Source organism: Chaetodon auriga, chromosome 6, assembly GCF_051107435.1.
Source record: "Chaetodon auriga isolate fChaAug3 chromosome 6, fChaAug3.hap1, whole genome shotgun sequence".
Classification (NCBI taxonomy): Eukaryota; Metazoa; Chordata; class Actinopteri; order Chaetodontiformes; family Chaetodontidae; genus Chaetodon; species Chaetodon auriga.
In genome coordinates, this window is record NC_135079.1 from 9,476,008 (window position 1) to 9,489,479 (window position 13,472).

The 13,472-nt window shown below is 41.7% G+C and overlaps 1 protein-coding gene across 15 annotated transcripts in view; it reads right to left on the reverse strand.

The window, feature by feature from the left end:
- plekha5 (pleckstrin homology domain containing, family A member 5) overlaps positions 1-13,119 on the reverse strand; it is an 81,676-nt gene extending 68,557 nt beyond the window's left edge. For all 15 annotated transcript variants that reach the window (XM_076732460.1, XM_076732456.1, XM_076732453.1 and 12 more), the window contains exons 1-3: positions 13,007-13,119; positions 12,829-12,905; positions 11,362-11,419 (exon numbers count right to left, since the gene is read on the reverse strand). In XM_076732460.1, coding sequence (XP_076588575.1) covers positions 11,362-11,419; positions 12,829-12,905; positions 13,007-13,098 — 227 coding nt within the window. In that variant the 5' untranslated portion in view covers positions 13,099-13,119. The remainder of the gene's footprint in view (positions 1-11,361; positions 11,420-12,828; positions 12,906-13,006) is intronic.
- Positions 13,120-13,472: the final 353 nt, after the last annotated feature.

Below are 13,472 nucleotides of genomic sequence, written 5' to 3' on the forward strand. Positions count from 1 at the left end.
ATTTACTATACATACTATACAAATACAGTATTATGTCAGGATGTAGGTCAATTTTCAAACAAGTTTGAAATATCTTGAGTCTCTCTCCAATCTGATGGGTGTGATGGCACGAATACACCTCAGAGAACGTGGTGCTATTTGAAGCAGTCGTGATGACCTGGGTGCTATTTTTATCTGTCAAGTGGCCCATCTAGCAGCAGAATTTACAGTGCACTCAAGTCATGATGGGCCTCGCACTAAAACTGCATGCACACAGACATACAGAACAAGAGGCCTGAAGTGGTTGTAAAAAGCAGTTTCACTTTGGGTTGATGTTTGTTGGGAATAACTATGGAAGTGCTTCACACAGTTATGCTATTACATAAGGACTTTTTAGATGAATGGCGTCGACAAGTGCCAGCGCTGGAGATGGACTAGAGACAAAATAAGCCTACCAGAACATCCAATCTCTCCTAGACGCGAACAGACCATTAGAGATAATGTAAGAGTTATCAAATCTACATACGGGCAGGCAGAATATTATTTCCAATAATTTAATAACACTCGCTATGCTTCTCATGAGCACGAAAACATCCAAAGATCACACCCAAGGAGCCAAAAGCATTTGTGCTGCCACTGAGCTCAAGAGACACAGACGAGAATTGTGAGAGGATTAAAAACTTAAAGAAGAGTCATAGAAAGAAACAATGTCCTGCTGATAGCATTACGTCTGGCCTCAACAACATGTGCCAGAGAGAGACAATTGTGGGACATGCGAGGTCTGCAGGGGGAACGGTGCCGCTGACACTGTTGCCGGGAGAGAGTAAGGAGGGAATAAGCCAAAGCCACAGGACCAGTAGGGTACGATATTAATCCCTCCACTACTGCTGCTGCTAAATTGAAAACTTGGCAGCAACCTGTACATCAATATAGCACTACACCCATTATTCAGTCCTCTGGAAGAGTGTGAGAGGACGATAGGCTTCAATTATTTAGTGGACTTTTTCTACAAAGGTGTGATCACTGTGAAAACAGAGGCTCGGATTCTCTTTCCGTGGAGCAGTCGAGAACAAAAACAAAAAAAAGGAGAGTACTGAGTGCCTGTTTGGATGTGGATAAAGACAAATTCAGAGGCTGAATTTGTAACAGTTTGTTTCAGGAAACAGTGTGGTGCTCCAAAGCCCTCTGTGGACATTTTAACATGGTGCTCCAAGAGCTCACAGCTGTAGAACATTTGAGCAGAGTGACGGCTTCCAAAAGCTCCCTAATCATCGCAGACCATCTGGAAAACAACTGGGCCGTGCACTGTCCACTGAACTGAGGTAGACAGACAAGAGAAACAGAGGGAGGAGGGAAAAAGATCGAGAGAGTAGCTCTGTGCTTTGACATGTCATGATATGGGAGCTGTAGCATTTTAAGAGCTGAAGCGATGCCCATCGCCTGGATCACAAAACAGGTATCACTGAGTAAAAGTGAAGGGATTTCATTAGCATATATACACTGCTTTCCACCTGCACAAGTCCACCGCCAATCTCACCATGAGCCTGTAATGATTTTAACTTCAAGTGATATTGAGTTCCTCAACTAAACAGGCTCTTTAGCAGCAGTCAGTCAGGCAGGCAGAGGAGAGAAGCACTGAAGTCTCACACATGGCTTAAGATCAGACCCCGCAAACACTCACTTTTGCTTCTCCAACTTGATATCCATCTGCACTTTGTAGCTATATGGATAAACAACGAGGGCAGGCAGGCTGGTATCCATGGCAAAGCAAAGCAGTGCCTTAAGAAATACAAACTGTAAGAAGTCTATCAGATTGGTCAGAAATCAGATTTGGAAAACTGTAATGAGGTTGAGCTATCGAAATAAAAGGTGACCACCAGCATGACCCCCATGACGACAGCTGTCTCCAGACTCAACATGGCACAACATCAGCAAAGGGTGGCTCATTGCAGATTACTACAGGGATTACTGAAGTTCAACAGCTCTATCAGCATTAAATCAAAGACACTACACAACTAAGAGGCTTTAGGACTTAGAATTACTGTAGGCTGCATGCTCCACGCTGAAGAGGTAGGCCTACATTCGATCAACATATTCTATACCACTGGGGATTACATACATATTCTTTAATACTTCACTGCATTAAGCACTATTTGAGAATTGAGGAAAAAGTACACTTTGTTAGAAATCATTGCAAAATGATGACAGGATTTGATAAACAGCAGCAGCTTGTGCATTCTTTGACAGCCTAAAAATGACACACAAAAAAAAAAAAAAAAAAAAACAGATTACACTAGAGAGCTGTCACCTTCTTACTGACGGCAACTAAGATCACTGCCGACAAAGAGTCTCTTGATCCTGCTAAAAGCTGCCATTCCTTTGGTTTCCAATCTTGAGAAAAGAATCTTTCCCATAGGATGTGCACAATTTGTAAACAACAAACGCATCACAGAACTTGGGGATATGTAGCCAAGAAGACTATTAACAGCAGAGCAGAGGATAACTTGGCCTGATGTGGATTTTCACTGAGAAACAGTCTTAATCAGCACCTGGGGCGGACACCGACATCACAGGATCTCTTACACATACATTCACACGAGCAGCATCCAAACACCAAAACACATACACACTTTTCTTGCAGTGCAAGCCAGATGGCAGCGACCCCACAGAGACTAAAACGCGTGAGAGCAGTCTGAACTGCTCAAAGCCTGTCTCGTTGACTGTCTGTCTCAGTCAGCACCCAGCCTCAGAACACAAAGTTGTGGGGCTTGAGACGGGGATGATATACAGCAGATCCAGGTCCGCTGGTTTCCCTCTTAAATCACATTACACACACAAGTGAAATGCATGAGTGCCGAGCACTGACAGAGTTAGTGAGTCAGCAGCCACAGCCATCAGAGCTTCCTCCTGCCAAGGGGGTGAGTAAACACTCTCTCAGAGCTTTACAGTCTGAATAAAGCATTGTCCCTGATGTGCCATTTGTTAATACTAGCCATATGTACAGGAGCGAACATCTTACTTCTTCACATGCATACCGTTAGACATTGCATATGCGTTTCATGATGATCATCGGGATTATTTCTTTCAATGCATATTATCTATCACTCTTTTTCCATTTAATCAGTGTATAATACTAATGGATAAGGTACAGGCAAAGATCAGCATGACACAAAGCAGAGAGATATTTCCTCCAGAGTTCATTATTCTCAATCAGATAATACAATGTTTTTCTTACGCAGCAGCAATTTCAAAACTTTAACCTGTCATTCATCTTTTAAAGTTTGTTTACAGTCATGTTGTCTTTATATCTGCATGGTAAGGTGAAAACTAATTTGCCCATTGGTGTGAATTAGGTCAACTGTCCAATGTGCATCCCGTCCCTCACCCCATGTGTGCTCTGATTGGCTGCAGCTCCAGCAAAACAAGTGAAAGAAACAGGGTCTACTTGTTGCCTTTATAATAAATCTCTCGAAGTACTTCAAGGTGCCACACACGCTGAGGAAAGCAGAGCCAGAGGCATCTGTGTGGGAAAGTGGACTGTTGCTACTGATTTAATTGAAAGAAAATGCAAAAATAGGAACATTTGTGAGTGTTGCCTCAGCGACCCGGCACTGAATGTGGCTAATTAGGTTTGATTAGGTTTGGGGATAGTTTAAGCAGTGAGACTTAACCAGTAATGTAGTAAGACGAGTAGAGGTTTTTAGACGATATCAAACATACAGTAGAGTCAGTTTTGGCTTGTGATGTTCATCCTGACTGAAAACTCCACGTTTATGGCTGGACCAATCCTTAAAATGAAAATATTGTGGTTGTGGACTTGCGCACAACTTTGCATTCAGTGTCCCACATAGAGCTGTAAATACATTTTTTGTGCATTTTTACATGACGCAACACTTAATGTGGAGACCTGGCACAGTTTAAGACCATGCACACCGACTTCAGGGCTGTACCAAATGTCACATTTTTACATTCAGAGCTTCTATTGAGGTTTTGAATGAATCTTCAAATGTCTGTCATGCTTAATGGCAGCATTACTGCAAAAAAGAAATGAACAAAATCCACAGTTTGAGTAAAGTGATTCATCTTTGTCAGTTCACTGTTTTTCAGTTTTGTCAATATCAATACATGCAGCCATTGGTACAGCCTAATTAATTTACAACAGTGGCTTAACATTTAATTGGAGCTATCCTTGAGGTGTCCTGATATAAAACTTAACGCCTTCCAGCTAATCAACTTTCTCTGCCAATTTCTTAAAAAGAATTGATCCCTGCATTAAAAACGGGGGTTACATCACACTGAAGGTTAACTGTGTGGTGGCAATGCACTGGCCTGCAGCTGCAATCATGTTTTGGAAGCAGAGAGCACTTAATCACAGCATGATTGAATCAAACACTTACGACTGGTCAAAGCTTTCTTTTCACTAGGGAGCACTTGATTTGAGACACTAAGTATAGAGTCAATATTTCACTTTATTGAGTTTAATCAGTCTAAATATGGAGGTCAAAATTGTGAGCACTTATTAAGGCCCTATCTTGCATTCAATTTAATTCCAAGTCCAAACACTTGGTCACCTCTCTCACGCTCTCACTACTGTGACTGGTTTTTCAGGGTTACATAATCTGGTCTGATATAAGGCTTTGCTCACAGATAGAAGCTTGGATTATTCCTTGGAGAGAAGAGATGGCCTTTAAAGTCAGCCATAACTGTGTTTTTGACAGTTATGGAGGGTTCACAGGGACGTCTGTAGTGTTTGCCTTCAAAGATTAAGACCTCAACCCTCAAGTTTTACTACATTCCAGGTTAAGCAACAGAAAATGCCTCTGCAAACCCACAGAGAAAGAAGTGAGAATCAGAGTGATCTCACTCCTCAGATTGTCCCCCAGCAGTGGGGATTTTCACTCACTTTAGCTGATGTCACTCATGAAAATGAAAACAAATCCCCTATGCTTGAAGTCTGTGACATGCTAATCCATTCTTCAGATCTTTGATAAGATGCCTCATTTTACTGATGCCCTTAAGTGTCAGTGTCTGAAGTGTCTGGAACTGCAGAGACGAAACTTAGAGAGAGAAGAGGCAAGACAAGAAGAGAAGTACTGGTATGGGCAAATGGCATGAAAAGTGACACTTTTTGGAGTTTAACTATTTGAATCCAAGCAGAGCCTACCACTAAGTGTACTGAAAATGTGCGGTATTTTGTCGCTAAATTAGAAAAAATAGAACAATGTAATAGTTCCCAGTGAATTTTTTGCTTGAAATGCCCATGTCTACCTTGAATTATGCTAGCGTTGGTACTAAATGTTGATGAAATTTCTAACCATTTGCTCATCTGACTGTATGAAATATGGCAAACAAATGTATACACAGCAGGCAGCGAGAAAGCTCTAAAAACTTAATATACGTCACCTGTCCAGCACCATAAGACACACAGACAAAGCTAACAAATAGCCGGTTAACACAGTGGAGCATTTAGCAGCTAACAGAAACAGATATTTCTCATTTATTTGGCAGAAACCAAAAACAGAGCTAAAAGAGAGTGAATATTGGACTTTATCCTGTGGCCAGAAACACACCTTGCTCTGTATCTGCTGGAAGTTTAAACAGGCAACTACTTGCAAATAAGTTCACCCCATGAAGGGAAATATGCCCATGTTGTGTTCACAGCTTTCTGCTGTTACTGCAGGGTCATCGTGACAAGCAGAGACTTTAATAGGTTATCAGTGAGAAACCACAGTCATCAAAAAAGAGGATTTGATTATTTATCTCTGAGTGACTTTCACCACAACTGAATATCGATCCGCATCACTGCAGTCCAATACTCCTACATTTAAATGTACAGTCAGCCAGTGTGTGGGCCTTCAAAGCCTAAAAGCAGCCAACAGCTAAACAGAGATCCACTAGAGAGATTTTTGTCATAATTGGCCAAATTTCAATTGACATGCTTTCCTCTGTTCTGAGTGATGAATTATGCAGCAGTAGAAGTGTCTAACGAAAGCGGTGGTTGCAGAGCAGACTAGTACAATATTTATACTTTATGTTGCGCTTTATACTGATGAGGACTCGGAAGCGGCAAATTGACCTCAAAGGAGGGAGACAAAATGTCACCAAATGAAACATTAATAACTGGGCAGCAATCAAGCAAGACTCGTGGTTTACAGCACAGTGAGGGTCAGCTGTTTGAGCCTCACTCATTAGCCTCAAAACAAGTTGTCAGCTATCTCATTGTGCAACCTACTGCAATTAGCCTTGGCTTCAGCAGTTACGCTTTTTTCCCCTCCTTTTCCAGACAGGATAAATGAGACAAGAATAGTGCACAAGACGGGGAACTGGCAGGAGATCTGCACCTGTCTATTCATAAACATAATTGCTGTAAATACTTCCTGTATCCATGAGGCATCAAACTCATAATTAGGGTCATCACTCTCCTACTAACACACTAAGCCATTTGAACCAGTCAAACTGACTTCACCCCATTTATCCTTTTGACATTTTGACAAAATGCTGGTTCAATTGCCCAAATCATGTCCCCCCCCCCGTCTTGTTCAAAATGAGGCTTAAGTTAAAATGTGGGATTATGTGCTACAGAGATAAAATGGAGAATACAAATCTGCCAGATGGCACGGTCTCATCAAAATGCGGTTTACGTCACAAACAAAAACAAACTGAAGAGATACTGCACTCTGGGTGGCTGTAGAATTTACTAGTACACCCAAGAGAGGGATACAGAGAAAATGTCATGAAAATAAAATGTCCAATGGCTTGACTCTCCATATAGCATACCACACAGAGCCAGTGCAGACGAAAGCATTTTGCATGGGGGCATGTTATCTGCAGCATCAGAGAGCCCAGCTACAGATCATGGCACTGAAGTGTAGTTCACTGACGGATAAGTCTTCCAGCTCACGACACAGGGTACAAAGTAACAGACAGGTAATCTAAAGGAGAAAGTGCCTGTTACTCGGATGTGTGGATTATTGTTTCAGCTCTTGGAGGACCAGTAATAATTGGAACGGCTGGATGGAGTTCAATGTTCTCTGATTTATCGCCAAGTTCAGCTGTTGAGAGCAGGGCCAAAAGCCACTGGCTTAAAAACTTGAATGTATTAGGACAAATGGGTGTGCGCTATTGACCCGTTACTCTCTCCTCAATGAGCCGCAGCAGATGGGAAGATACAATTACACTGTGCGTGTGTGTGTGTGTGTGTGTGTGTGTGTGTGTGTGTGTGTGTGTGTGTGTGATGGGTATGAGCTCTTCAGACAAAAACAAACAAGCACATTTTAAAAGAAAAATAATTAAGCTGATCAGAGGCTGCATTGAAACAGCCACAGCGCACTGACTTTACTGGTGGAATGAAATTCACAGGCAAATAGTTTGCAGATTCACACCTCGCCATGATCTCACTGTCTGCCAGAGGGGGATCAAGCGCTGGCCAGGTGACGCACAGCTCCACAAACTAAAGTGTTGGCATCCAGCCACCTGCAAACAATCCAGAAACTCCAAAGAGGCTGCTCAGTCTGAGGAGAGCAGTAAGCCGTGACTGATTCAATTAACATCTGCGCTGACCTTCACTCATTCAAAACTCACAGTACCATAAAATAATCAAATCTTGTGATGGGCCATGCCTCTTGTCCACACTATCACACCAACAATCTGCACCTTCTATCCTCCAGAACACATCCCATCAGAAGACGGTCTACATCAGCACAATTTGCTCCTTGATTCTCACACTGTGTAACTAGATGGTAACAGCCAAGCCACACAGCCAGCATGTGCACGGGCCAGATCCTTTCACAGGCTAAAGAAAGACTCAAGTCATAGAAATGAATCAATGAGTCTGGAAACCAGAGGAGGGTGTTGGTGTTTGGTTCAATTACTTGCCCCTTGTTTATGCATATTAAACATGCAAAAATACAACCCTAAACCTGCAATACTTAGCAATGCTAAATTGATGACAAATGCTAACCTACTGTAAAACATAAGGCATATCCAGCTGTCATCAGGCTAATGGTTTTGGACAGTTTTCAGGGGCTTTTATTGGCAGCTTCACATTAAGCCTCAAAATGCCCCAAGTACTGTCCAAGACAGTTATCACATAAACCTCTCAACAAGTCCCTGTCAAAACAATGAATCACAATGAAATTAACCGGCATGGTTTTACACAGCCAAATTACTCAAGATTAAGTACATCTAAGATGCATCTTCATCATTTAAGACTGAGAAATTGACCTGCCTTGAATACGTGTTTATCAGTGCATGCAGCCAGGCTAATGACCCAAATATATACAGTGTTCAACACAAAACTACCACTCTAAAAGCTTTAAGTAAAACAATCCAGAGCAACTGTGTGCCAGTCCCTGTAAACAGTCTGGGAAAATGTGTGGAACAGTCCAAACAAGCCAGAATGTTTTACTGGTTACATATAGGATAATTATCTGCATTTCACCCACAAAACCTGCATCAGCATTCATTCAAATTAAATGGTGTAGTCCACCCAGTAAACTGGCAGTGCAGCATGCCGCGTGCCCTCTGGTGTTTTCTGTCGTCCCACTACAAAAAGAACGACGCCTAACGTTTTTTTTACTGACAATATGAAAATAATTTACATCTCAAACGTGAAGCTCACGCTTTAGCTTTCAGTCAGTTCCCTTCATGCCATGTTCAAAAATAAATGACAGACATTAAAGCCACGCGACAGGCACCTCTAATGAATGTCAGAGGGGAAGGAGAGGTGAGAAAGGACTGAGGGGAGGCTAATCTGTTCACTCCATTGCACTCAAGCAGTATTTTTGGGGTATTTTTCTATTTTTGTGGACACTTGCTAAACTAACACTGTCCGACACAAATGAATGTTGGGGAATGATCGGTCACATCGTTGTCAGATTTTCATTGAGGTCAAAACAAGGAGATATGCTGGGGCTGTTTCTCCATGGCCCAATTAAACCAGCTGAACACATGCTTTTGTTTTGCAGTTTGTTTATTGCATCTGTTGCTCGTAATTACAAGTGATTCACATGTGGCTCACCTGCTTCTTTGCAGACAAATAAAACCGTGAGTCCTCTTTGCTGAGCAGTGGTGGATCAGATGGTTGGTGCAATTTGTTTATATATGGATGATATATTTATATTTAGTTTGTCAGGTAATCAATATGCTTCCTTTTGCTATTAAGATGACTGAGGCAGGTTTTAAATGCTTGTCATCACGCAACACTACATTAGCTTCAAATTTAAGTGTCAGCAGAGGAGCCAGTACATAATAAATAGGTATTAGAGAAGGCCTTGTGTGCAGCAGGTTTAGCTTATACAACCCCAATTCCTAAGAAGTTGGGACCCTGTAAAAAGTAAATAAAAACAGAATGGAGTCGATCCAATGTAGTGTTAACCAACAACACTTTACAAAGAATTCCCAAGCTCATGTAGTAATATCCTTTATCCAATCATGTGCTCACAAAGTGGTGAACCTCACTCCATCCTCACTTGTGAATGACTGAGTCTTTCCAGGATGCCCCTTTCATACCTAATCATGATACTATCACCTGTTACCAATGAACCTGTTTACCTGTGGAATGTACCAAACGTGTTTTTGGAGCATTCCACATCTTTCCCAGTCTTTAGCTGCTCCTGTCCCAACTTTGAAACGTGTTGCTGCCATCAAATTCAGAATTCAATGAGGCTGATGAGGTGAACCATTAAATATAGTGTCTTTGTTCATTTTCAATTGAGTATATGTCAAGAAGCACTAGCAGAGTTTTTTTTACACAGCATCCAAACTTTTTTGGAATCAGGGTTGTATTTCAGATACCTTTATGGATAGCTATTGAAAGCTTTATAGAAGATACTGCAACTGAGTTTGCACTAAAACCAAGCCTCAAATTCATCTGCAGCTTCTAAGGACACAACATGTATATTCAAATGACTCCTTCAATATAAATTATAAACTCATCTTAAACCTAAGAATGTGTCTAAAATGTAGCTAATGCATGAAACCGATGGTTTATCACTTGCAAAATGCAGTCTGCACACTCCGTAGGGGACAGCATGATTAGTTTGCGACTTGTTTTACAAAGAACATTACCATGTCATTGAACTGTGCCAGAATCACAGTGATCAACTAATGAATGTGGTCCCCAAGTCTGTTTTGCACTGAGAAGCAGTGATAAAATACTGGAATATAAAATTACTGCCTTTCAGTCAGACTGCCTGGCAACCTGCCACATGAAGCGCCTCAAATTCATGAGGAAGTCAAAGACGGAGGGGGGATTCAGTGAGGATAATAAGGCATAATATCCTAAATTCGTAGCCTGTGTATTGCAGTGTCTTCAATCAGACAGAAGCATTCTTGTATTTTGGCAGAGAAATTCATCTGCAAAATCCATCTTTGTGAGAGGAGTGTTTCATTAGGAGATGCAAAATAACAAAATATTTCAACTCATATCCTTGGATTTAAAACATTCTGAGGACAGATGATGATTCAGTGCTGACTGAATGACAGCGCTTATGATCTCTTTTCACCAGTTGCATACATCAGGCAACCATGCGGGAGAGAGAGGAAAATGCGAAATATACTGTAGTTCAGCGACTACGTAACATCGCCAGCTACTAATGTAATTCACGTAGATCCTCGTCTTCAAACACAGAGGGGCACAAACTGAACAAACCACAGTGCTTTCACGGACATGGATGATATATCACATTTTCTCCTGCCCACACACCACAAACAAATGAGCATACAGGGAATATGATGTTCAAACAAAATCAATGGAAGGAGACTTTCAATAAGAAGTCTTTAATACCGTAGGCTGGCATGTACCTCAGAAATATTTTCCAGCATCTACTTAAGACAAGTGTCATTTTAAACTGTAAGCAGACCATATAAACCCAAACAGGGATGATAACAGTTTTTTCTGACAGTTTAATAACTGTCAGAAAAAGAGAACACATTACACTTTGGCTCAACTCTCCAAGTAGACTCAGCTCTGCACAGGGTAAATCTGAATAAACAAAAACAGCTCTCAAGAAGACAGCAACCACACTTTGCCCGTGTCTGTCTAGTATTTGCACAATGTTCCTGTGTAATCATTAACTTTTGCAATAGGCTTCTGCAGTAGTGAAACAGGGAGTAAAGGTTCCAAATTTATGACCGTGCAATATTTACTTCTAATACACAGCGTGTTTTCAAGAATAAGGCAGCATTTGAATGAGCTTTTAATTTATTTGAGGTGATAAAATTGGTAATAAATGAATTCATGTTCAGAATTAAGGCACGCTACAGCGATGGTGATATGAAAAGGGGAAGCACTTTGAATTCATATGGCATGTTTAGCTACTGTATGCAGGTTCTGGTGTTATGATGGGTGGGTGTCTTGTGGAGGGAGGGTGTTGAACTCACTTGATAAAGCACCGTGCACCCTCAAAAGTATATCCTTCTTCCCATCCAGTGGGTAGGTCTGTGAAAGAGGGAGAGGTGCACAAAAAACATGTGAACACAAACCGGTGGAACAAACAGATGCTGTGTGTATTAAATTAACTGGGGCTATTCATTCCCAGCTGTCAATTCACACACCGCGATACAGGCCTGCAACGATTAGTCAAGCTATTAGACGACAAAAAAAACATTAATCAGCAGCTATTTTGAAAAATGATTCATCATTTCAGTTATTTGTCAAGCAAGATGTACAAAGATTTACAGTTTCCAGCGTTTCCAATTTAAGGATTTGCCGCTTTCTTATGTAATAGTCAATGAGTGAACAAATCATTTCAGTCATTTTTTTTTTTCTTGATCAATCTGTTAAGCATATGAAAATGATAAAAAAAAAAAAAAAAAAAAACTACCCATCACACTTTCAGTGTAACTGATGTAATCTCCACATTGCTTGTTTTGCCAGACAATTCATCCAAAACACGAAGATGTTCAATTCTCTATTACATAAGACAAATGAAAGTAATTGAGAAGAAAAATGACTTGAATGAACAATCGGTTATCAAAATGCATTTAATTAATCAACAAATCCACTAATAAACTAATTGTTTCAGCAGCAATGGGTTTGGGCTATGGGAAATTCAGATCATTTTGACTTATAACTCAGTCCATTCAGCCTAAGACGGAGTAAAAACAGAAGTAATTGTTAGCCGAAGACCTACTGAGATGCAGCAGCCACTCAACGACATTAGTGGGAATGCTTTGAAGAGACTTTAATAAGGAGGCTGCTACATAGTTAGCCGCATGGTATCGTCGCCAGTATAACACACGTCAAAGAGCTGATTTTACCACGTAACACACTGCGTTTAAGACTAGTTAAGGGATTTTAGAAGTGGCATCGTGGCGGAAGCTAATTTGGTAGATTTACAGCTAACCTCGACTAGCACTTGAGTCCACAGCAGCTGTTGCTGTATACCTGTCAAATAGGATATCGCTGTTCGGTGGGATCTGTCTGTTAACCGATCGATTTGCCATCAAGTCTGCGTATCACACGGGCTATACGGTCAAGAGAAGCCGTCAGTTTATTAAAAACAAAATAAAATGCCTCTAAAAGCCAACGTGGTTGTTGGTAAAAAAAAAGCCGTCGTCTTACAAGTTAAGAAGACGCTAACGTCCAGTCGTCAACTTCACTGACTGACCAGCCTGAAAAAGAGGCTGAGGCTCACGAGGAAGTGGCACGAGCAGGGCAGAGAGGTGGGCATGAGAGGGCTCACTTTTCACAGCACGAGCGACAAAAGCCCACTCGTGCATTTAGAAACAGAGCATGGATGTCATAGCCTCTCTCCCAGTGTGGGAAGTCTCGGTTCGGGGATATGCGCAAACAGCAGCACATGACGGCGAACACTGAAACTTGACAGCCGTGAAGGGACACCTTACCTGGAGTTTTCCTGTGCCCGGTTATTACCGCTTCGCCACTTACTGGGTGCAGCCAGGTTGTACTCTTGGCTTCTTCGCTGTTGAGAGAGGGAAAATCATTCAATATTACACGGCGACTTTGTTCGATTCAGAAACGGGCAGAAATGACTTGAGCCGTTTTCGTTGAAGGGATAATTACTTAATGAAGAAGACGCGTCCATCCCGAGTAACCCCATAACTCCAGGAAGAAGGCAGACAAGAAATCCACTCGGGTTGTAGATCCGCCGCCATGTCTGGCAATACTGTATGACAATCGCGCGGCTCCGCTCGCGCAGGCAGCGCGTACACGGAAACCTTGGCAACGGCGGATGGCAGAGAGGAGGGCAGGAGCCCAGGGGGTAGGGCAGACAGGTACAGTCAATTCATTTGTCTGGGGATGAATTGACTCAGAGACATGTTAAATACGTTAATTGATACACATGAAATTTGTTATTTGTCTTTGTGAGGTGTCGCCACAGAACGCCTTTAAAACTTGTTTTTCTCTGCTGTTCGGTTGTGGCCGTGTTACTGTTGTCTTTTGTCGTGGTCGCGGATGCACATTGTGTCGGACCGGCTGTGTTTTTGTTGCCTTCTGCACATTGTTCCAAACAAAGACACCTCTCTGT